Source organism: Rhinolophus sinicus, linkage group LG06, assembly GCF_036562045.2.
Source record: "Rhinolophus sinicus isolate RSC01 linkage group LG06, ASM3656204v1, whole genome shotgun sequence".
NCBI lineage: Eukaryota > Metazoa > Chordata > Mammalia > Chiroptera > Rhinolophidae > Rhinolophus > Rhinolophus sinicus.
Genome location: NC_133756.1, coordinates 119,116,070 through 119,137,972, shown reverse-complemented (window position 1 = coordinate 119,137,972; position 21,903 = coordinate 119,116,070). Strand labels below are relative to the sequence as shown.

The 21,903-nt window shown below is 41.0% G+C and overlaps 1 protein-coding gene across 2 annotated transcripts in view; it reads right to left on the bottom strand.

Annotated features, from left to right (window-relative positions):
• P4HA3 (prolyl 4-hydroxylase subunit alpha 3) overlaps positions 1 to 20,140 on the bottom strand; it is a 42,422-nt gene extending 22,282 nt beyond the window's left edge. The window contains exons 1-7 of one of the 2 annotated variants that reach the window (XM_074335776.1): positions 19,863 to 19,984; positions 17,831 to 18,086; positions 13,155 to 13,398; positions 12,118 to 12,341; positions 8,007 to 8,156; positions 2,303 to 2,354; positions 217 to 380 (exon numbers count right to left, since the gene is read on the bottom strand). In XM_074335776.1, the coding sequence (XP_074191877.1) occupies positions 217 to 380; positions 2,303 to 2,354; positions 8,007 to 8,156; positions 12,118 to 12,341; positions 13,155 to 13,173 (609 nt within the window). In that variant the 5' untranslated portion in view covers positions 13,174 to 13,398; positions 17,831 to 18,086; positions 19,863 to 19,984. Of the gene's footprint in view, positions 1 to 216; positions 381 to 2,302; positions 2,355 to 8,006; positions 8,157 to 12,117; positions 12,342 to 13,154; positions 13,399 to 17,830; positions 18,087 to 19,862 lie in introns of both variants that reach the window. The other variant, XM_019744296.2, reaches the window with a different exon arrangement.
• Positions 20,141 to 21,903: the final 1,763 nt, after the last annotated feature.

Below are 21,903 nucleotides of genomic sequence, written 5' to 3'. Positions count from 1 at the left end.
CAAAATCAGCATTAGAGGAAAGGGGCCTAGGAGCTGACACTAATTTAGGGGAACAGCATAAACTGGAATGTGGGAGATTCAGAATACGGTCACTGATGAGCTTTATTATTATTATTTTTTTAATGTATCAATTCTTTTCCTCACACTGTCCCAGTTCTACCTTCTCTCTCTCCCACCAAACCTGTTCCCCTTTTCTCTTTCTCTGAGAAATCCTACCTGGGAACCCAGGGTCTGACATAACCCCTCATAGGTGTCTCTGGTCTGTAGGTGGGGTACGTTGGGTCTCTGGATGACAGTTTCCATGACTGCCTGGTTGGGGCTCTCTGCCAAGAGTTTTTCATATTTCAGGACATTTCTGGCCATCCTCTTATTATCTGGGCCTGGGAGAAATCAGAGCAGGGAATAATACAGATTAACAAAGAGTGGACCCAAGGAGTGCTGCTAAGGTTTCCTAGAGCTTCACTGTCACATGTGACCAGCAACTGGACGCCTTGAATAACTCCTGTGTCCATGCACAGTCAGACGTAAGGCCCTCACTCCCAGAAGAACACCTGGTATTTAAAAAAAAAAAAATGAATTGGGTCTAGTAGATGTGATGGTGCAAAGGACTTTGGGAAGAAAAGTGGTACTTCATACATTTAGAGCAAGGGATCATCAGGGTGGTGGCTCTAGGAGCCTGTGATGGTCAGTTTTACATGAAGGGAAGAAGCTTCATTCATTCATTCACTCATCTATTCAGTAAATCTTTAGTGAAAATCTAGGATGTACCAGATATTAAGCTAGAGGCTAAACTCCCAGAGTTAAGAATCTAATGGAGAAAAGAGACATTAAATAACTACTTGCAATGAAACATGACAAGTAAGTGCTATAAAAGAGAAGTAGAGAGAGCCAAAACCTATACGAGAGACCCAACCTATTCTTCCTGGAAAATTGGAAGCTAATTTCATTCCTGATTCTTCTAGATCCTTCAAAATTCCTAACTGGCCTAGACGCAGAGCAGCAGGGGACAAAAAGGTTCTAGTTTTGGTTGTAGCCTGGGTGCCTACAGGGGTTTTGTGTCTGGCTTGTGCCCACTTTGGCTGCAAGATGCCCTGTGGGTTGGCAGCAACCCCTGGCCTGCTAGCCTCTGTGCATGGTCCTCAGTGCATCTCAGAAGGTGCTGAATTGTTCTCATGCTCCCAAAGTGTCTTTCTCTGAGGTGCTCTGTGTGCTAACCACCACCTCCACCTGGCAGAGGAGGGACGGAGGGGACAGAAATTACTATCCCTTTTTAACAAGAGGAGAAATGAAGCTTTGGAAAATGGAAATGATGAGCCCAGAACTCCAAGGAAAATATTGCAAAGCCACATATGCAAATAGGAGTCTCAATTTGCTGGGTTCTGCTTATCCACCTATAATAACAGTTTGGGTTCTCTGGGAGAGGCAGAGATTTTAATAGCTCAAGACAAAGAAATAAAGGGATGTTGGGTTATTATCATTTCAGCTGTACCACTAATTGCCCACGTTTCTAGACCCTACAGCTCCTCCTTTATCCTATTGTTTGCCAAATTATCAGAAAGGAATAATGTTACTAAATAGATTCATTACAAAGTGATAAATGCAATTACGAAGTCCTACATGAAATACTTTATAAATATGAAAACACAATATACATACAGCATAAGGATTATGTATCTTTAGCATCTAAATATTTTATTAAAGGAAAACCTGGGAAGCCATTTACTCCCAAAATGTTAAGCAAAAATATCTAAGCAGAGAGCTAAGTTGGCAAGTCTCCCTCTGGTTCTACTCTGGTGAAGGTTGAAGCTGAGCTCTGCTAACTGGGCAGGATGTATGCATCGCAAAGTGAGCTCTGATTTAAAGAGAAAAACTGATATCTCTTTGTAAGCAGCCAAGGTGAAGAATCCTGCTGAGTCACTCTCTTTACACACACAGCTCTCATTGATTGCACTCATTCCCAGGTCTACTTCCAAAACCTGGGTCTTTAAATGCCCCTGAAGAAACTGGCTTCCAATCCAGGACTTGTTCCCCACTGAAGCAACATTAATCTATAACTGGTTGAGGGTGGCGGAGGAAAGAGACAGGTTGATATCGTCAAAGCATTTTCCCACTAACTTAAAAATTTCCCCGTGACGCATTGATCAGTAAGTAAGATTTAATCCCAAAATTAGAAATGTGCCTTGGATTATGAAATTAGAAAAATAAAAATAGATAGCTGTATTTCACTTGCAGAGATTAAAGGCCAAAGCAGAAGGGATTTTCCCGTAAATCAGGCCTGTGGCTAGCCTTCATCATTACGTACTGTAGAGAAGAAACTCTCGGGAGAGGCTCAGGGCACACGAAACATTTCCCGCCTATAGAAAAAAAAGAAAGAAAGGAAGAAAGAAAAGGAAGAGTTAACTGCATTGAGGATATCTCCTCTGACCAAATCATTCAACAGATTTTTAAAAAAATTATAAAATCTTTTTACGACAAGTAGAAAATAAGACTCATTGAAATGAGCAACAGAGTAGAAATGTGGACGTTCTCTATCCTAACTCAGGATTTGCAGCCCTGATGCAAATCTGGTCTCCTCAGTTTCCTCATTTACAAATGACTTATTACCACCCTTACCGGGGAAGGTTGAAACATAAATGAAAATAAACTTTAAAAAAAATTCCTCAAATCCTAAAGCATGCAAAGCCATGTAATTATCGGGTGGTGTTGTTTTGGTATCGTTTATTATTAAACTTAATATGGAACTATAAAAACGTAGTAAAAGAATTTTTTTTTTCCTCCAGGCTCAGGACTTCCTAGAGCCTACTAAGTTAGTAGGAGGAAGGCAAAGAAAGAACTCAACTGAAATATGCCCACTGCCTAGTAATGAACTCTCCCTGTAGCCATTCAACCTTGGGTTATACATGTGGTCAAAAATAAATGGGGCTTTCCAGGGAAACCTGGGGAACAAAACCCAGTATAGGTGGGCTGCCTCTGGGTGTGGTGGAATGGTGATGAACAAATAGAATTGTATTTCCTTCTGATTATTTTATTTTTACATACTGAAAAAAATTCCTTTTCAGTGACAAAAGCAACAACAAGCACATAAAACATAAGAAACAGAAAAACAATGCTCCACTGAAATCCAGGCACTCCGAGTACTCTGGATAACACTCAGTCTTCACAGAGTTATAATCGTATTTCTTATACACTTTCATACCCTGATTGTTTCACAATACACTGTTATCAGGGGTATTTTTTTTATATCATCACAGAAATAGTCTTCAGAGACAGCCTTTTAAAATTATTATTTTTAATTGTGGTAAAAAACACATACATTTACCATATTTACCATTTCTAAGTGTACAGTTCAGTAGTATTAAACGCAACCAACTCCAGAATGTTTTCATCTTGCAAAACTGAAACTCTGTACCCATTAAGCAAAAACTCCCAATTTCTCCTCCCCCCCAGCCCCTGCAACCCCCACTGTACTCTCTGTCTCTATGAATGTGACTACTCTAGATGCCGCCTACAGCGTTCGTCTTTTTGTGACTGGCTGATTTCACACAGCATGATGTCCTCGAGGTCATCTATGTTGTGGCGTGTGTCAGAACTTCCTTCTTTTTTCAAGGTTGACTATTATTCCGTTGTATGTATATACACCACATTGTGTATATACACCATCTTTCGATGGATACTTGGGTTGCTTCCACTTCTTGGCTGTTGTGAATAGTGCTGCTATGAACATGGGTGTGCAAGAGAGACAGCATTGTCTTTTTAAATTAAAATTTATTGGGGTGACAATGGGGTGAAACCTAAAATTACATAGGTTTCAAATGTACAATTCTGTAATACATCATCTACCGCGATGCCAAAAAACGCATACACGTGTTGTATTCATCTTTTGTTATCGGTATATATTGAGTATTACAATTTGAATACAGTTTTTTGCCTTTCTTAAAATGTGTATACATTTTTTTGGTAGCCTCTGTATGTATCACATTGTGTGTTCACCACCCAGAGTCAGTTCTCCTTCCATCACCATATATTTGACCCCCTTTGCCCTCTTCTACCATCACCCTCCCCTCCTTACCCTCTGGTAACCACTAAATTATTGTCTGTGTCTATGAGTTTTTGTTTCTTTGTGGTTTTCAGTTTTATATCCCTCATATCCGTGAAGTCATATGGTTTTCCTGACTTTTTCTGTCTGATTTATTTCACTTAGCATAATAATCTCAAAATCCATCCATGTTGTCACAAATGGCAGTATTTCATCTTTTCTTATGGCAGAGTAGTATTCCATCGTGTATACTCATATATATTACCACATCTTCTTTATCCATTCATCTATCAAAGGACACTTGGGTTGTTTCCATGTCTTGGCCACCGTAAATAAAGCTCCGATGAACAATGGAGCACATTTATCTTTATGTATAAATGTTTTCGGATTTTTTAGGTAGATACCTAGGAGAGGGATTGCTGGGTCATATGGTAATTCTATTTTTAATTTTTTGAGGAACTTCCACACTACCCTCTATAGTGGCTGCACCAGTCTGCATTCCCACCCAACAGTGTATGAGGGTTCCTTTTTCTCCACAGCCTCTCCAACACATGTTACTATTAATAGTCTTGTTGATGACAGCCATTCTAACTGGGGTGAGGTGATATCTCACTGTGGTTTTTATTTGCATTTCTCTGATCATTAGTGATGTTGAGCATCTTTTCATGTCTATTGGCCATCTGTATGTCATCTTTGGAGAAATGTCTCTTCAGGTCCTCTGCCCATTTTTTAATTGCACTGGTTTTGTTGTTGTTGTTGTTGTTGTTGAGTTGTATGAGTTCCTTATATATTTTGAATATGAGCCCCTTATTGGAGGCGTTGTTTGCAAAAATCTTCTCCCCTTTGGTTGGTTGCCTCTTTATTTTGTTGACAGTTTCTTTTGCTGTGCAGAAGCTTTTTAATTTGATATAGTCCCATTCATTTATTTTAGGTTTTACTTCCCTTGCCTTTGAGGTCAAATTCATAAAATCCTCTTTGAACCCAAGGTCCATAAGTTTAGTACCTATGTTTTCTTCTATGAAGTTTATTGTTTCAGGTCTTATGTTTAGGTCTTTGATCCCTTTTGAGTTAATTTTGGTACGAGAAGCAGCATTTTTAATGGCTGCATTTTACTCCATCTAGAAGCTACATCACAGATGACCTAACCATTCTGCTGTTGTTGGACATATAGATTGTTTCTAATTATTTAACATCATGAATTCTGTTCTATACTTAACAGAGGGATAGTTAAGCAATCTATTGATATCTTATCATGTCAGATATTAACTCGGGGTTATAGCTTTTCAAACTCTTTTGAGATGAAGAGAAATACAATGTAATTTTACATATTTTTTAAAATGTAGAGTTTTATCATGAGATAAAGTTACATTTTATCAAGAACAAAGTTAGAGTTACTTTTGAAGTCCCAGTTACATTTATTAGGAAATGTGTACACTAAATAATGAAACTAATGAAAACAAGTACATACACTTGTAGTGTCTAATAATAATTGCTTCCATTTATTGAGTGCGTATATGTTATGAACTGTGTTAAGGGCTTTACATGTATTAGCTCATTTAATCCGCACAACAACCCTTTGAAGTGAGCATTGAAAGGGGGGCAGAATATGCCACCCCCAAATGCCTCTTTGGCATAGGATTATTTTAAGCTAATTATTTCAAGAGACAGCAGACACAGAAGAAGCTTTGAAACACAGAGTAGAAGTTCCCCCTTTGTAAGGGACCAGGAAGAGAACCATAATTGCAAATCATAAGAGAATCTTACCAATGGGGAAGGCACCCGTTAAAATGTGCCTAACAACTTTATCCTCGTTCACCATGTTTTCCAGAGTAACCTCCCATAACTGGCCTCCCCTCACACCTGTCTTTCTTTGTCTTAGCTAAAGATGACAGTTTTTTAATTTTTTAATTATAGTTGACATACAATATTATATTAGTTTCGGGTGTACAACATCGTGATTAGACATTTATATACCTTACAAAGTGATCACCCTGATAAGTCTAGTACCCACCTGGCACCGCACATAGTTATTACAATATTGTTGACTATATTCCCTAAACTGTAAGCTGAAGATAATATTTAAGGTGTTAGCTAGTCACCTCAGAGGGTTACTCATTTCTCCCCTGCTATCTCCCATGTATATATTAGGTACACATGTTAGTAAACTTCTGTTTATTTTTCCTCTTGTTAATCTGTCTTTTATCAGAAGGAGGTCTCAGCCAAGAACTTGGAAGGTTAGAGAAAAAATTATTTTCCTCCCCTATAGTATCACCATTATTATTCCCCTTTTAAAGATAAGACAATTGAGGTCCAGGGAGGTTAAGTAAGTTGCCCAAGTTGTCACAGAATTTGAACCCAGGTCTGTCTGACTTCAGAGTCTATGGTTTAACTACTATACAGTTTCTCATTATTAACAGTTACTGAAGTATTTTTTATTAAAATATATCATGAAACAGTATTATATATGATATTAATATAATTTTTTCATGGTATATAGACCATAGATAATTTAATACGATAATGAAAGGTCCATGGAAGGACATTTATGTCTAATTTAGTGGGGGTAAAAATGGGAACACAAATCATCTATAAGACAATGCCTTATTTGTTCTGTTGCTGTGGCATAAAAAAAATGTGCTGTAAGGAGCACAAAGAAGGAGCGTCTGTGGGGTCCCAGGAGAACCAAGGAAGACTGCACAAAATAGGTGACATTTGAGCTACACCTTGTAAGATGAAGAAAACTTACCAGACAAAGCACGATTGTGGAAAGGGAGAGTCTACCAGTGAGTGGAGGAGAAATCTGAGCCATCATAGGGGAAATGAACCCAAAACTAAAAATCAGGCACTGGATTTAAAACCCATCTATCAGGGTAGCTACTTTAGTTCAACTGCTCTGACTCTCTCCACGTCAATTCTCCATTTTCTTCCTCTATTAAAATTCAATTACTTCCTGCCCTTTGCTGCATCACAGTGATTCTATTTCAGTTTTAATATGTAGCAATTGAGCAGGAAAGTTAGGAGGAGCACCCTGGAAAGTTTTACAACAAAGATCCATTTACTAGAAACTTCCATGAGAGGAGCGGGACCATTTGCGGCACTGAGAATAAGCATGTTTGGGGAGCCACATGTGGGGTTGGCCCACCCACATTCTCCTCCCTTTTCTCAGGAAAAGGGGGACAGAAACAAGAATAGAAGGAGCAGAACTCGTTTATTAGCTTTGGAAAGTCTAGGGCATTGGCCCAGTAGGGATTTTTTTCCAGCCTATTCTGGAAGACTGTAGAAATCTGTTTGGAAATGGTGTTAGCTATACCAAAGGATGGCAGCTCCCATCTGTAGGGAAATGAGCTTCCATGTGAGGCACAACAGGTGGCAGATCAACAGTGCCAAGGGAAAACAACACAGAGAAGGCACTGAGGGGGTACTGTGGACCAGGCGGCCAGCTCGATAGCGAGACACTAGGCACATTTACAGGTGGACTCGACTGCAGATGGGAGAGGATAACAATCAAATTTCTTCCTTGGACATTGGCGATATCATGGCATAATATCTGTGAAGAGTTATGAATTGTTGGGAGTGCAAAAAAGATCTACCTGGAGTATGAACCCCAAAAATATTTGTTGATGCTGCTGCTGCTGCTGCTACAGGTGAGAGACTGCCTCCTCTATGGGAGATGGTGATTTTAAAGGAATCAGTGCATTGAAAAGAGCCCTGGACTAAGAGTCAGGCAGACTTGGGCTCTCCTCCCAGCTCTGTGAACTTTGTGACAAGTTAGGAATTTGGGGGAGACTTTGTTTACTCACATTTGAAATAAGGAAATAATAAAACAGCTGCCCTGCTTGACTCACACATTTGGTTCTGTTGGGAAGATGAAATAAATGAAGAGACATGAAAATGCTTAGAAAATTATAAAGCAGATATAAAGCCTTCCACTTACTGTGATGAAAGCAGTGAGATTCACTCACTCCCCTACCTGGAAATAGGCAAAGGCCAAGTGGTCCAAGGCGTCCTCCAGACTGGCCTCATCTTCCGTATTCCATTCCCCGTAAGACCCACGGAAGAGACTGACAGCCTCCTCCAGCCACAGGATGGCATGGTAGTAATCCCCCATGTCATAGGCCACCTGGAGGGAACACAATATCATCATTAAAGCCTCAGTCCACAGGTGGAGGAAAGGAAATGACAATGCAAACAGTGGAGGGCCTTTGGAACCCAAGAAGGAAAGATTTCATCTCAAATGCATTTAAATTCAATTTATTAAGCATCTATGATAGAGAAGGCATTGTACTAGGTACAGAGAGGACACAAGGATTCTTGCATTTCAGAAATTTATAATCTGGGGAGAAGAGAGAGGAACTCAAGTTCACTATAATGCTGGGCAGAATGGCATGAATGCTCGAAGGAAATACGCTAGGAGGTGCATAGATAAGGGAGGAGACTTGGGAAGCTCAGAAGGCTTCATGGAGGAAGTAGCATCTGAGATGGGACTGCCTTGAAGAAGAAAAAGAATTTCAATGAGCAGAGATTAAGAGGAAAGGCATTTTAAGATGACGGAATGGTAGAAACAAGCCCAAAAGAAGATTGTGTTCAAACAGTACATACGGCTTTTGTGTAAGGTGAAGAGAAGCAGGAAATGAACTCAAAAAGGCAGCACAGCCTAAGTTAATGAAGAGTAGTGAATGTCATGTTTTCAGGAAAATGTTGCTGGTAGCAATGTGAGGAATGGATTAAAGTCAGTCATTTATTTGTTTAGTATCTACTGAGTATTCACAATGGGCCTGGTGGTCCCTTAAAGAGTTTACGATCAGGTGAGGAGCACATGACAAACCAGTAACTGTGACACAGTGCATTAGATACTGTAATGAAGGTAGACCTGGGAATGCTATGAGAGCTCAGTGGAATGTCCTGTATTAAATGTTGGAATGCTGGGAATATGGCAACATGTACTAGACATAGCTACTGTCTCCTACTAGCTTACAGTTAACTAGGATACCAGAACTGCAGATGGAATTTCCTGGAACTTGATGTTGGAGGCAGCATGGAATTATAAAGTCAGACTTAGAAGGACTCTTTCAAAATTATCTAATTTGGGAATAACTTCCAGACAAGCAGAAAGGCAGGAGGACCTTGAAATACTGTGACTCAGCAGCATAAACAATGTCAATTCCTATCCCAGGTCTGCCATTAACCTCTGGTCCTGAAGTTTCCTATTTGTAAAAAGGTTGAGTTGAAGAATAAAAATAAAAAATGACTGAACTTTTTCTGCTAAGTTAATAATTTATTTAATTAAGATTTCCATAAGTCCCAGCAATATGATAGATTGAGATCACTGGAATCCTTCCAACCATAAAGACTTAGACATTTTGAATAAACTATAACAAGCATTTTATATAATTTCAAGAAAGAGTGGAAAATACCCAGGTACTAGACACAAAAAAGGAGCTTAAAGTCCAAGCAATGAGCTCACGAGAGGATGCTGAGGCCGCCTAGACAGGGGTGGGTATTAGTCCTAGTAACCTTGGTACTTGGTAACCTTGGGTTATAATGCCCACATGAGGACAGATGAGCTTTCCATAGACCTCCCAGCACTTAGGAATTGGAATTAAGACACACTCATAAAACAGAACCATGGAAAACTACACCTTAAGGAAAAGAGTAGACCAGAAAAAAAAAAATCTACCCACTGTCCCAAGGAGACAAGAAAGCTGGTTTCTTTCTGTCTGGGCTCTGTTTCCCTAAATGTCACCTTAGAATATTCACAACCCTATGTTTATACTTCACATGAGTTTAGGGTTTGAATTTACATTATTCATACAGTTAAGGAACCGCTAGGCCAATAAATCAATATAAAACTGGGTCTGCAAGTCAAAACCACAATGAGATATCACCTCATTCCTGTTAGAATAGCCATTATAAACAACAATAACAACAACAACAAGAAATAACAAGTGTTGGTGAGGATGTGGAGAAAAGGGAATCCTTGTGCACTGTTGGGGGGAATGTAAATTGGTGCAGCCACTATGGAAAACAGTATGGAGGTTCCTCAAAAAATTAAAAATAGAACTACCATTTGATCTAGCAAGTCCACTTCTGGGTATTTATCCAAAGAAAATGAAAGCACTAACTTGAAAAGATATAGCAGAAAAGATATATGCCACCAATGCCTAGAAGAAGAAAACCCAAAACGCCCTGGTGGGGGGATATTCCCACGATTCTGGGCACAGAGATTCTCTTAGGGGTAAAAGAAAGTACTGCTAAAAATAAGCTCACAATCAAACATGATACGTCATATCAGGAAATAATCAATCATGAACAAGAGTCAACAGGCAAAATAGTAGGGAGGTAAAATTAGACAATAACAATTTCAGAAAATTGAAAGATGGATCTGCTTTAAAATAATCCATGGAGGAGGGAACTGGAGATATGTAGATGAAACAAATTTGGCTATATGTTAATACGTATCAAAGCTTATTCTTTGCCCCAGTAATACCACTTCCCAGGTATTTAACCAAGAGAAATGAAAACAAATGTCCACAGAAAGACTGACATCAGAATGTTAATCTCAGCTTCTTCACAGCAGCCCATGTTGGAAACAATACAAGTATCCATCAGCAGGAGACTGGATAAACAGTTTGTGGTGCATTCATACAATGGAATACTACTCAGCGACAAAGAGGAATAAATTACTAATAAATGCAACCACATGGATGAATTTCAAAGATATAATGTGCTGAGTGAAAGAAGCTGGATTCAGAAGAGAGTACATACCATATGGCTCAGGACAACACTTACCTGATACCTGGACAAGGGTAAAACAGAAAGGGGAGAGGGTGGTGAGAAGAAAAATGAGTGAGGCTTCATTTAACTATATGTAAATTCTTTTTTAAAAATCTGAAACAAATACAGCAAAATTTGAACATATATTTCACCTCAACTATAGATATAATTGCTTGTTATTTTTTGTACGTTTCTTATATATGAAATGTTTTATCATTCAAAGTAAATAAATACAGATATACAGATTGTCAGTGAGACTTTCAGCAAATAACTTACGAAGTTTTCAACATATGGTTTTAGTCTCAGAAAGGCCTCCCTGAGAAGCATCGGTGCCATACATGGAACTATTTTAACGGCCTTCAATTTAAATTAGCCATGAACATCATGATTGAGCTCTGATTCCATTAGGGGGTCTCAGGAAAGGAAAAATGGTACATACAGAGGCTCAGGGCAACCCACTCTGCATTAATTTGGAAGACTGAGCCCCAAAACTTGGAATCAGGACACATGAGGCCCACTCTGAGATTGGCTAAAGAAAACTACAGGGATTGGCAATAATTCACTTTCCTGCACTACACATCTTCAAAATTAAAAAGGATTTACTCCCTTACTTTTTAAGTCCAAGGCTAACAAAGAGTATATTGTACAATGACCTCAAGTGTGCTTATAACTTATGATCAAAGATCAGTTAAACATTTCACATGGAAGGTTCCTGAAGTCTATTTCCTCAAGTAATGTTAGAGTGAATGGCTTGTTTTAGGACACTAATTTACTATTTCTAAATGCCTAGGAAATGTGCAAGGGATTCCAGAAAGTCTCAGGAGACTGAGTTTCCATGATTTTACCTTCCCATCCCTCTCTCCTATCCCTTCTCCCACCCTTAACCCTGCTTCTCCTTCCCCTCAGCTGTTCATCGACAGGCAGGGTGCTATATTCAGAGTAATCAAAGGACCATTATACCCAGAACAGCCCCACTTCATGTCTGCTGTCCTGGCTAACAACACCCCTTTCATTCTCAAGAGTGTCCTTAGCACGCGGTCACTTCAGCTACCATGGAAAGAGCATGGGATTCGGAGTTAAAAGACCTGGGTTCAAATTTTAGTTCTGCCACTTAAAATTGTGTAACCTTACGCAAGTTTATTTACTCTCTCTGAACTTCAGTTTGTTTAAATCTGAAAATGGGGAATAACACCAAATTTCCAAGTTTGCTGTCAGGGTTAGAAACATGTAAAAGCAATCGGAATATAGTTATTTCATCCACAAGAAACTAGAACCGAGCCATTCGCCCTCTCTCTGAATACTGTTACCTTGCCAACTTGGAAGCAGTCATCCGCTGTGAGGGAGAAAAGCCGTGTGGGGCTGTACAGGTCAGTGACGGCCGAGCCACTGACCGTCTGAAAGACGCCTCGGGCGAGGCCCTTCACATTGAGCATGTACACGTCCTGCAGCCGCATCAGGGCCCTTGCTGCTCCCTCCACATCCTCAAAGGCGGGCAGGTCCTGCTCCACCTTCTCATAACCATCCTTCAGAGCTGGAAAGGTCGAGGAAACATCAATCCACCGTTCAAACAATAGGCGGTGAGCATGTAACACATGCAAAGCATAATCATTACCTGTGCAAATATTTCATGAGCAAAGATAATGTCTGATCTGTGTTTGTTCCCAGTGGCAAGTTCCTGGCACAGAGTGGATGCCTGATACAATCTTCTCAAAGAGGAAGAAGTGCTCTGGAGTAAAAACTAAGGCACGCACCTCTATCACCTTGTCCCATCCTATCTGTCCCCAGGAGTCTTGCCCTTTGTGGGGACAATTCTTCTTCCTTTTAACTTCCCCAAAGTCAACAAACTTCTTCAAGTACAAAGTTGAGTAATTAGGAAAATGATCTTGTTACAGATCACATTGTAGCGGCAACTTAATAAAATAGACATTATTAGAAGACATCATTTGCTATACATGTAAATGGGATGATGTGACCTGTAGTTCTTCACAGGACTGTAGTGAAGATTAAATGAGATAATGGACACGAAATACTTCTTAATATATAAGGGTGCCAAAAAAAATGTATATACATTTTAAGAAAGGAAAACTATTAAAATTGTAATACTCAATATACACTGATAACAAAAGATGAATACAAGTCACGTTTGACTTCTGCAATTACAAGAGGTGCTCAAAGTGGTTACCATCAGCATCCAGACACTTCTGATTATGGTGAACTACTGCTTGAGCAACGGTGACCAAAGTGTCCACTTGTATACATTTTTTTGGCTCTCCTGATTTAATCATATAAACATATTAAGAAGGGGACCTAGTTCTTTGTAATAAGGAGATCAAGTAATACCTACCCACTTTCTTATCCTCCATCACTTCCCATCAGAATCTCTCTCCTTTCCACTGAGTCAGGAGATAGAATCTTCTCTTACCCTCCAGCCCTCCTCCTCATTACCTCGGATGTTCTCACTGGCCTCCAGACTGTGTACCACATTCCTCCAGTCAGACTGTAGGCGTTTGATGAGAGTAAATGCAAGCAGAGGGTTAGACACAGGAGTTGCTGGATCCTCATGCAAAGAAAGCACCTTGTCATAGAATCTGAAAGAGAGGAGTAGCACGAGCTCACCTACTGATCTGACCATTACACCTGGGGAGGCCGGCCTGTTGTATATACATTAAGAGTAGTAGTTAAATATGAAATGCTGAACCCCTTGAGACTCGTGTAATATTCTAACCAATAAGCACAAAGAATATGGAAACTACCAACACAAGAAAAGTAGGTCCACTCATTTGTTCATTCAATGAGTCAGTCTTTACTGGTCAATTACTATACATCAGGCACCATGCTAGAGACTAGAGATACAAAGGTAAGACAGGGTCCAGCTCTCAAGGAGTTCACAATCCAGAAAATCTTTTTTTCTCTCATCATCCTATATTCAATACTTAGAATCTGGTAGAAACTCAAAAAACGTTGTTCAATTAATTGCAATAATTGCGATACATGCTATAGAGAAGTCACATATAATGCTATGCAATGCTATAGCAATCTGTAGGCAGGGCATCTCACCAGGTGAGTGTTAGGTGTAAGGGAAGACTTCCCAGAGGAGATGGCACTTGACCTGAGTCCTGAAGAAATAGTTAAAATAGTGATAACTACTACTTATTGAGCCCTTACCATGTATTAGGCATTCTAAGTGCTTTAAATACACAGTTTCATTTAATCCCCCCCAACAACCCTTAGAGTAGATTTTATCATGCCCATTTTACAGGCAAGGAAACTGAAACAAGGCCACGCTGCAACAAAACCAGGAATGAATCCAAGTCTGCCTGACTCTGAAGCCTGGATTCTCAGCTAATTAGCCATATTGTTTCCCATGGAGCTAGAACAAAGAAGGGAGGAAGAGTACTTTTTTGAGTCAACAGGGATCAATGTGTATAAAGGCACAGAGACTTGAAAGCATTTGTTCATTCAGCAAGTCAGTCTATACTGGCTCCTTGCTAGATGTCAGATCCCAGCTGGAAACCGGCAGCGCAAGGGCCAGTGCTCAAGCAGCTGAGGGACAAGAACGTGGCTGTTTTTCTCATCACCCCATGCCTAAGTTCAACACATATTTCTATGAAAGAAAGAGTGAAAGACTATATTCTTTTAGTATCGAGGAACAAAATTTTGAATAAGACAATAACCTTGGTCTCAGAGACTCTAATGGGTAATATAGACACAAATAATTATATTATAGATGCAACACCAAGTTTAAGAACAGGCTTAGGGAGAGAGTACAGAGAGGGGTGATTCATTTGGCCAGAGCAGGTCAGAGAAGATGGTATCTCCTTTCATAGAGGAGATAATAAACTGAAACTTGATGAATGAATGCAAATAATGAGGAAGGGAGGAGCAGGCCTCCTCCCAGGCCGGCAGGGACAATTCAACAGACGCAAAGGTACAGAGAGAAACAGCAGGGGACATATAAGCAGTTTTGTGTTGCTGGAGCACCGGGTGTGTTGGGAGATGAGTAGACAGACTGGAGAAGTGAGAAGCACCTCAGAGACCTTGCTGAGGAATTTGGTTTTTACCCTGAGTGCAATTAGGAGCCACCAGAAGGTTTTAAGTCAGAGTGGGACGCACGATGATATGTTTATATCCATGAATCTGTGAAAGGGTGAGAAGGAGGGTTCAGAAGTGGAAGTGACTGGATGCAGAAGGATTAGCTGGGAGGCCATTTCAAAACTCAGCCAGAGACAAGGAGACTCTGAATCATAACAGTGACAGTGGGGGCAAAGAACGGGATGGATTCAAGGCAGATATGTAGGAAGTAGACCGTACAGAAACGTGATGGCTAACGGGGAGTGAAGAAGTAGGGGTGTCCAGCATCCTTCCAACCTTTCTGCCTCGCTGACATTTGCAGAAAAGGGCCAGAAAGTGTGGGGCCAGAAGTGATCGTCTTTCTAGGTAATTTCTTTCCTCCTCGTATCCTACAAGAGTGTTCACATACGCAGAAGATACTGTCTCCTTTCCTGGTATACGATGGTTAGTCGACTTCTAACACGCTAACAGGATTTATATTATTGACATTTATTATCATAACGCAGACTTACGAGCGCTACTCCTGCCCACTGAGAATTTCCCCCTTGTTTTAAAATTACTAATTTCCAGAAAATCTAATAACAGTGGAAGTAAAAGGAAAAAGTGTGATCAAAATGAAAAGGGTGCGGATTTCTGTGAACGTGTACAAGAGCCTGAGAGAATAGAGGAGTCCTTCGGCAAAAGTGGAGGACTTCACAAGTGGAAAGGGGTGAAAGTAAAGAATTAGAGACAGTGATTGGGTGGGGGTATTTCAATCAATTCAAGCAGAGTCTGACTTAAAGAGTTCTCAAGGGTGGGGCTCTCAACTATAAAACAGAGCCTGAAAATAGAAGACGATTTGCCTCACGGTGCTTCCAGGGAGCCAAATCCTCCATGCAAGCATAAACTAAGGAAGGAGAATCTGGGCCCGGGTGCCCCAGGGAGGACATGGGAAGCCTGTCAAGTCCCAGGATGTCTCTGACCCCCAAGAGGGCTGTTTGAGTATGGCTACCCCAGGGTTTTGAAACAAAACCAGTGTCCAGGGTGTGGGGTTTTTTTACTACCCATTATTTCCTGCTTCAGCTCCATATGGAACTACTTAGGGAAAGATATTCCACTGCTAGACAAAAAAAATACATAAGCAGAGACTTGGGCTTGAGTCCAGCCTGAAGAGTAAGAGTCCAGGAACAACTGAGGCTGAATGGGCAGTGATTTTATGACAGTCGAGCTGGGAGGAGCTGGGAGGAGACCTGACACTTATCCTGAAGCAGCCTCCGGCGAGCCCTCAGTTTCGTTCTCTATCAAATGACAGAGCTGGTCTAGCACAGAAGATCTCTATGGATCCTTTTAGTACAACCATTCTGTTATTTCTTTCCATCACCTTTTCCGCAACTGAATAAATCGATTCCTTATCTGGTGTTTGAGGACTAATGTTTAACAGGCATCAGAGGAAACTGAGGCACACAGGGAAAGAGGCAAGGCAGAGGGGTGCAGATTGTCCCAAGTCATCCATCAGATCAAAAGCACTCTCTTTGTCTTTAATCCCACTTTGTGTTATGGGGTCAATATATTTAGGACAGGGGTTTGATCTTTACTGCAGCGTATAATTCAATTCAGTGTTCAGATACATCATTTTTCTGTCACAGAAAGAAAATAAAAACCTATCAACTAATATCTGAGGCTGGTTTGGAATCCAAATGTTGGCCCTGTGCCCAGCCTCTGAGCAAATAGCTGGTTTTCAGAGACCGAGTAACTGGATGCTGAATTCAAACCTCAGGGTTTCCTCCATGGCAAATGCTGCTGAGAGTGGAAAAGCAGATCCTTTCCTTCAAGAATTTGCACATAAAATTTGCAACCTACTCCCTGTATTAAACATAGCCTGGACACATTATCCAACTGCAATACTCAGGCTATTTTAATTCAATATGTTTCTCCTTTGGAATTCAGAAATGTCTTTGTCTCAGTTTGTCTGAGACATTCTAAATGCTTAGTTCTCAACACAGAAATAATTGCTGCTGACACTACTCTTTCAATCTTGGCAGTTTTTTAAAACTGCAACAACAAAAAAAGCCATGGGTTTTTATACTATACTAGGATATAACTAGATGGACTATAATTAGTATAATTTTTAGTTATTCACATAGGGCAGGGAGTACTTTCAACATCAAAAAATATTTCATTTCTAAATATTAGAATTCAAAGAAGAATACCTACGGAAGCTCTTAGAAATAACATCTCAAGTTACATAAAATCACCAGATTGGGAGTTTAGGAAAATGAGTAGGAACTGCCAAAATTCTTGCTTTAGAAAGCAAACATTTCACTAGGTTTTAGAGCATTGACTAGAAAACAGTCTCTAAAATATCAAACTAAATTTTCTGAAATTAAATGTCCATAAGTCATGAGAAGAGAATCTAGAGTTTTTCTAATTCTTTTTTATCTGGGCTCTCACAATCCTAGTTACTGTTTAGAGCCAAACGTGGGGTTTAGTTTCACCAGCCAGTCTTAAAATAAACAAGAATCATACAGTGCTAACATTTAATGAGCAATTACTCCATTCCGAGCAGGACACATGGGATTGGATCCTTCCAACACCCCAGTGGAAGGCTCATCATCATCATTTTACAGGTTAGGAAACTAACGCTCAAAGAGGTAAAGAAACTTGCCCAAGGTCAGAGCCAAGGATTCAAACAGAGGTCTGTTAAATTCCTGAATCTCGATTCTTAACCATTATGTACTCTGGCTGCTCGTAAAAGCTCAGTAGTTACGGGGCTTATTCTGGGTCCTTGCACATCAGATAAGCAAGCAGTAGGAGCATTATAGCATGATGAAAAGAGAACAAAAATCAAAAGAACTGTGTCCTGGTCCTGCATTTGCTACCTACTAGATTTATAATCTTAGATAAGGTACGAAACTTTAGTGTTCTCATATTTTAAATCGTTTCTCATTTGTGTAAGAGAGTAATACAAACCTATTTCAAAGCACTATGTGAGAGAATTAAATGAGCTCAGGTTTGTGCAAGACCTCCCACTCCGACAATGGCAATGGTGATAAGACAGGGAAGCTCTGGCCAGCTGCTTTAATCAACGCTGCAAGTGTTCTCTTCTGAGCCTGTTCCCTGGGAGGCCTGGCATGGGATCAGGATTCTGACCCCCGTCTCCATTCGGGCCACCCAAATAAAGAGATTAGTGGTAACAAGCACATGGCTAGCAGGGTGCCTCTGGGATCTGAAATCAGAGAAAAAGTCTGTCTATTTCGAGGTATCAATGAACTCGGACTCCAACGAATGTAGAGTTAAGAATAAAATTAAAACATTCTACTCTGTAAATGTGGGCCCATGGAACACTAGGCAACAACTATGCTACTCCAAAGCATGACAAGAATGATTGAAATTATGATCATTTATTGTTATAATTAATACACACATACCTATATATATATATATTTATATATAAATGAGTGTGTGTGTGTATTGCCATGCTATTTCAAACTAACAGTAAATTTAAACATGCACAGAAAAGCTAACATGCAAGCTACATACTTAGGAGCACGTTCCAAATTACATCATCATTCAGTCACCACTGAGTAACAAACAAGATCTGTCACATATACTTCCACACACAAACTGATTCTCTTCTACACGGGCTCTCACACAGCCACAGTGTCCCACACCTTCTTCCCATGTGCCCCAGAATTGGTATTACCATCACATACACTCACAGTTTTATCAGCAGTACATTGTGAGGCAGTCTTTGACGTCTCAGCTCAGGAGAGGGTCACATGACATAAGCACAGTATTAATATATTCAGGTAACTATGTGGTTACACCATGTTTCTCTCAACTGTGGGCTTCTCAATGTCCCAAGCAAAGAAGGCACAACACATATTCATACACATGATATTATATACAATCATTCATCTTTCATAGTTTGACACTGACAGAGTGAATACAGGATTACAGTGCCCCAGTATTCCAAGTCTACAGTATTTTATCCCACAGTGTGTAGCACTAGGTTTTGTTGATTATACAGCAAAACAATATTGGCTGAGCATCTGCTTATATGTGCTACACTCACTATATTCTACTATCAAGGATGGTTTTGCCCAGTGTTTTCTTGGTATCATATACCTCCATACACATATAACATCTCAGTTATTACTTACTTAGATTTTAGAGCGCTCTTATATGTGTAAAGAGAAAGGGGAGCTGAACGCAAAGGAGATGATGGACATCTTTGATGAACAATCGTGATGCTACAGACTCCAAGTTCCTTGAGAGAAGGGTTGAGTCTTGTTCACCATTTTATCCCCAGTGCCTGGGACAGTGCTTGGCACTCAAACATATGTGCTGAATGGACTGATGAACATGAAGCATTATTCATATAAGTGACCTGCACAATTACTCAGCATCTTTCACACGCAGAGTATGATATCCATAGTGTCATGTCCATCTAATCCCAATGACATGTAAGTCACAGAATGTCACCTGACTCATACCAAACACCAGTTCGCGGGGTCATGTGGTCACAAGTATGGCTACAGCATCACACAGTAGTTTCTTCATTTCACTCTGTCAGTGTCCGTGCCTCTCTGTGACACAGAGCCTGGGGCCCCACACAGGTTGATACATTGTCTTGTGAGGTCTTACTTGGCTTCAGAGTCACTTCACCACACTTTCCCATAGTGTATCAGCTTCGCTGTGTGGCACTGGATCTGGAATGCCACCGTGTGTGTGTGTGAGGGGGGTCATACTCAATCTCAGTTTCCCCATCACCCCATGCCACAGTGTCTCAGGGTTCCACAGAGGGTGACAATGGATCTGGAGAGTTACACCCACAGTGTCTCAGTCCCATGGTGTGACACTAGGTGTGAGGTCCCACACAAGGTGGCAATGAGCCTCAGAGTTACCCCCCACCCTGAGGCACAGTGTCTCAGTCTCGCCCGTCTTCTGACTCAGTCTCCCCGACTCCAGCCCCTCGGTTGCTTCCCCTTCGTGCCCTCACCTTGTCAGGTCCCGCAGCCGTGCCTCCTCCCCGCGCAGGTAGCGCCGCAGCAGTCCCAGCAGCCGGCGCTCGGGCGCCAGGGCGCGCGCCACGCTGGTCAGCGCCGAGAACGTGTCCCCGCGCGCCGCGGCCCCTGCTGAGTCCCCTGCCTGGAGCGCCAGCACCGCCAGCAGCGCCGCCAGCCAAGCCACGGCGCCCATAGCCGGCGCTTGCGCGCGTGCCCTGGGTCGGTCTCGCCGGCCCCGGCCCCGCGCCCCGCGATCGCCCCAGCTCGCCGCTGGGCCCCGCCCCGCCCCGTCTGCTCGTCTTTCCCCGCAGCCCCGCCTCGCCCCAGCGTCCCGACTCCATTGCTCTGACGCCTCCTCTCACTCTCAAATCTCCCACCCTCCTGCTCCTTAGCTCCTCAGACCTCGTGGGGACTGTCTGCAACCTCAGGGGCCGCCCGCCCTCCACTAAATCACAGCCCTGGGAAGGTGTTTCCGCTGTGCCATTTCACACTTAGGGAAACTGAGGCAGGGGTGGGGTGAGCGATGAATTAACTGGTCTATGGCTATACAGGACCGTCCCCAAAATTATCTCTGTCTGTCTGTCTGTCTGTCTGTCTCTCTCTCTCTCACACACACACACACACACACACACACACACACACCTCACCCCTGATCAGGGGATGGAAATACAGAAACATCACTGTACTCTGATGGGGAAATTCAGGAAAGTAAATAATGCATTATGGTAATTCATAACTTATCAATTAAGTTCGGGAACTCATCCTTGAAAAAGTGCTACCTACCTCATTGCTGAATATCACTATGGTCGCCTTTGTAGTACTACCCTTGGGCAAAGAAAGAAGTCATTGGCGTCCAGGTCAAGTGAGTAGGGAGGGTGTTCCAATACAGTTATTTATTTACTGGCTAAAAACTCCCTCACAAACAGTGCCCTGTGAGCTGGTGCATTGTCATGATGCAAGAGCCATGAATTGCTGGCGAAAAGTGCAGGTCGTCTAACTTTTTCACACAGTGTTTCCAGCACTTCCAAATAATAAACTTGGTTAACTGTTTGTACAGTTGGTACAAATTCATAATGAATAATCCCTCTGACATCAAAAAAGGTTAGCAACATCGTTGCAACAAGTTCATGAACTTAATTGTCAGACGTCGTACCAAGGTTTGGAGGTGGAAAATAGTTTTGAGTTCCAGAAATGATGAGAAGTTCCTTGTGTTTTGGACTGTCAGATTGTTAGGGGCTTTGCATGTCATACTAAGAAATTCAGCCTGTGCTCTATGAAAATCCAATGGAAGTTTTTAAGGTTGCAATAATAGTCACCCAGTGACTGAGCAAAGTCTTTTTCTTGCCTAGTTGCCTTGACTAGAACTTCCAGTATAATGTTGAATGTGAGTGACAAGAGAGGACATCCTTGTCTCATTCCAGATTTGGAGGGGGAAAGCTTTCAGTCTTTCACCATTAAGTGTGGTGTTTGTTCCCTTCTTGTTCCTAGTTCATTGAGTGTTTTTATCTATGAAATAAGTCTTCTGCATCTACTGAGATGATAATGTGGATTTTATCCTTTATTCTCTTAATATGATGTGTTATAATGATTGTTTTTTATTTGTTGAGCCAACCTTGCATTCCTGGGATAAATCTTGTTCATATGTTGCTGGATTCAGTTTGCTAATATTTTACTGAGGATTTCTGTATCTATATTAATAAGGTATGTTTATAGTTTTCTTGTGATGTCTTTGTGTGGCTTTGGCATCAGAATAATACTGGACTCATAGAATGAGTTGGAAAGTGTTCCCTCCTTGTCTATATTTTAGAAGAATTTGCAAAGGATTAGAGTTAATCCTTACCAATTTGGTGGAATTCACTATTGAAGCCATTTACGCCTGGGTTTTTCTTTGTGGGAAGGTTTTTTGATTACTGATTCAATTCCTTCAGCAATTCTTTTACAGCAAGTCTGCTGGTAATGAATTCTCTTCATTTTCTTTCATCTGAGAATATATTTCATTACTTCTGAGGTATATTTTCACTGTATTTCAATTTT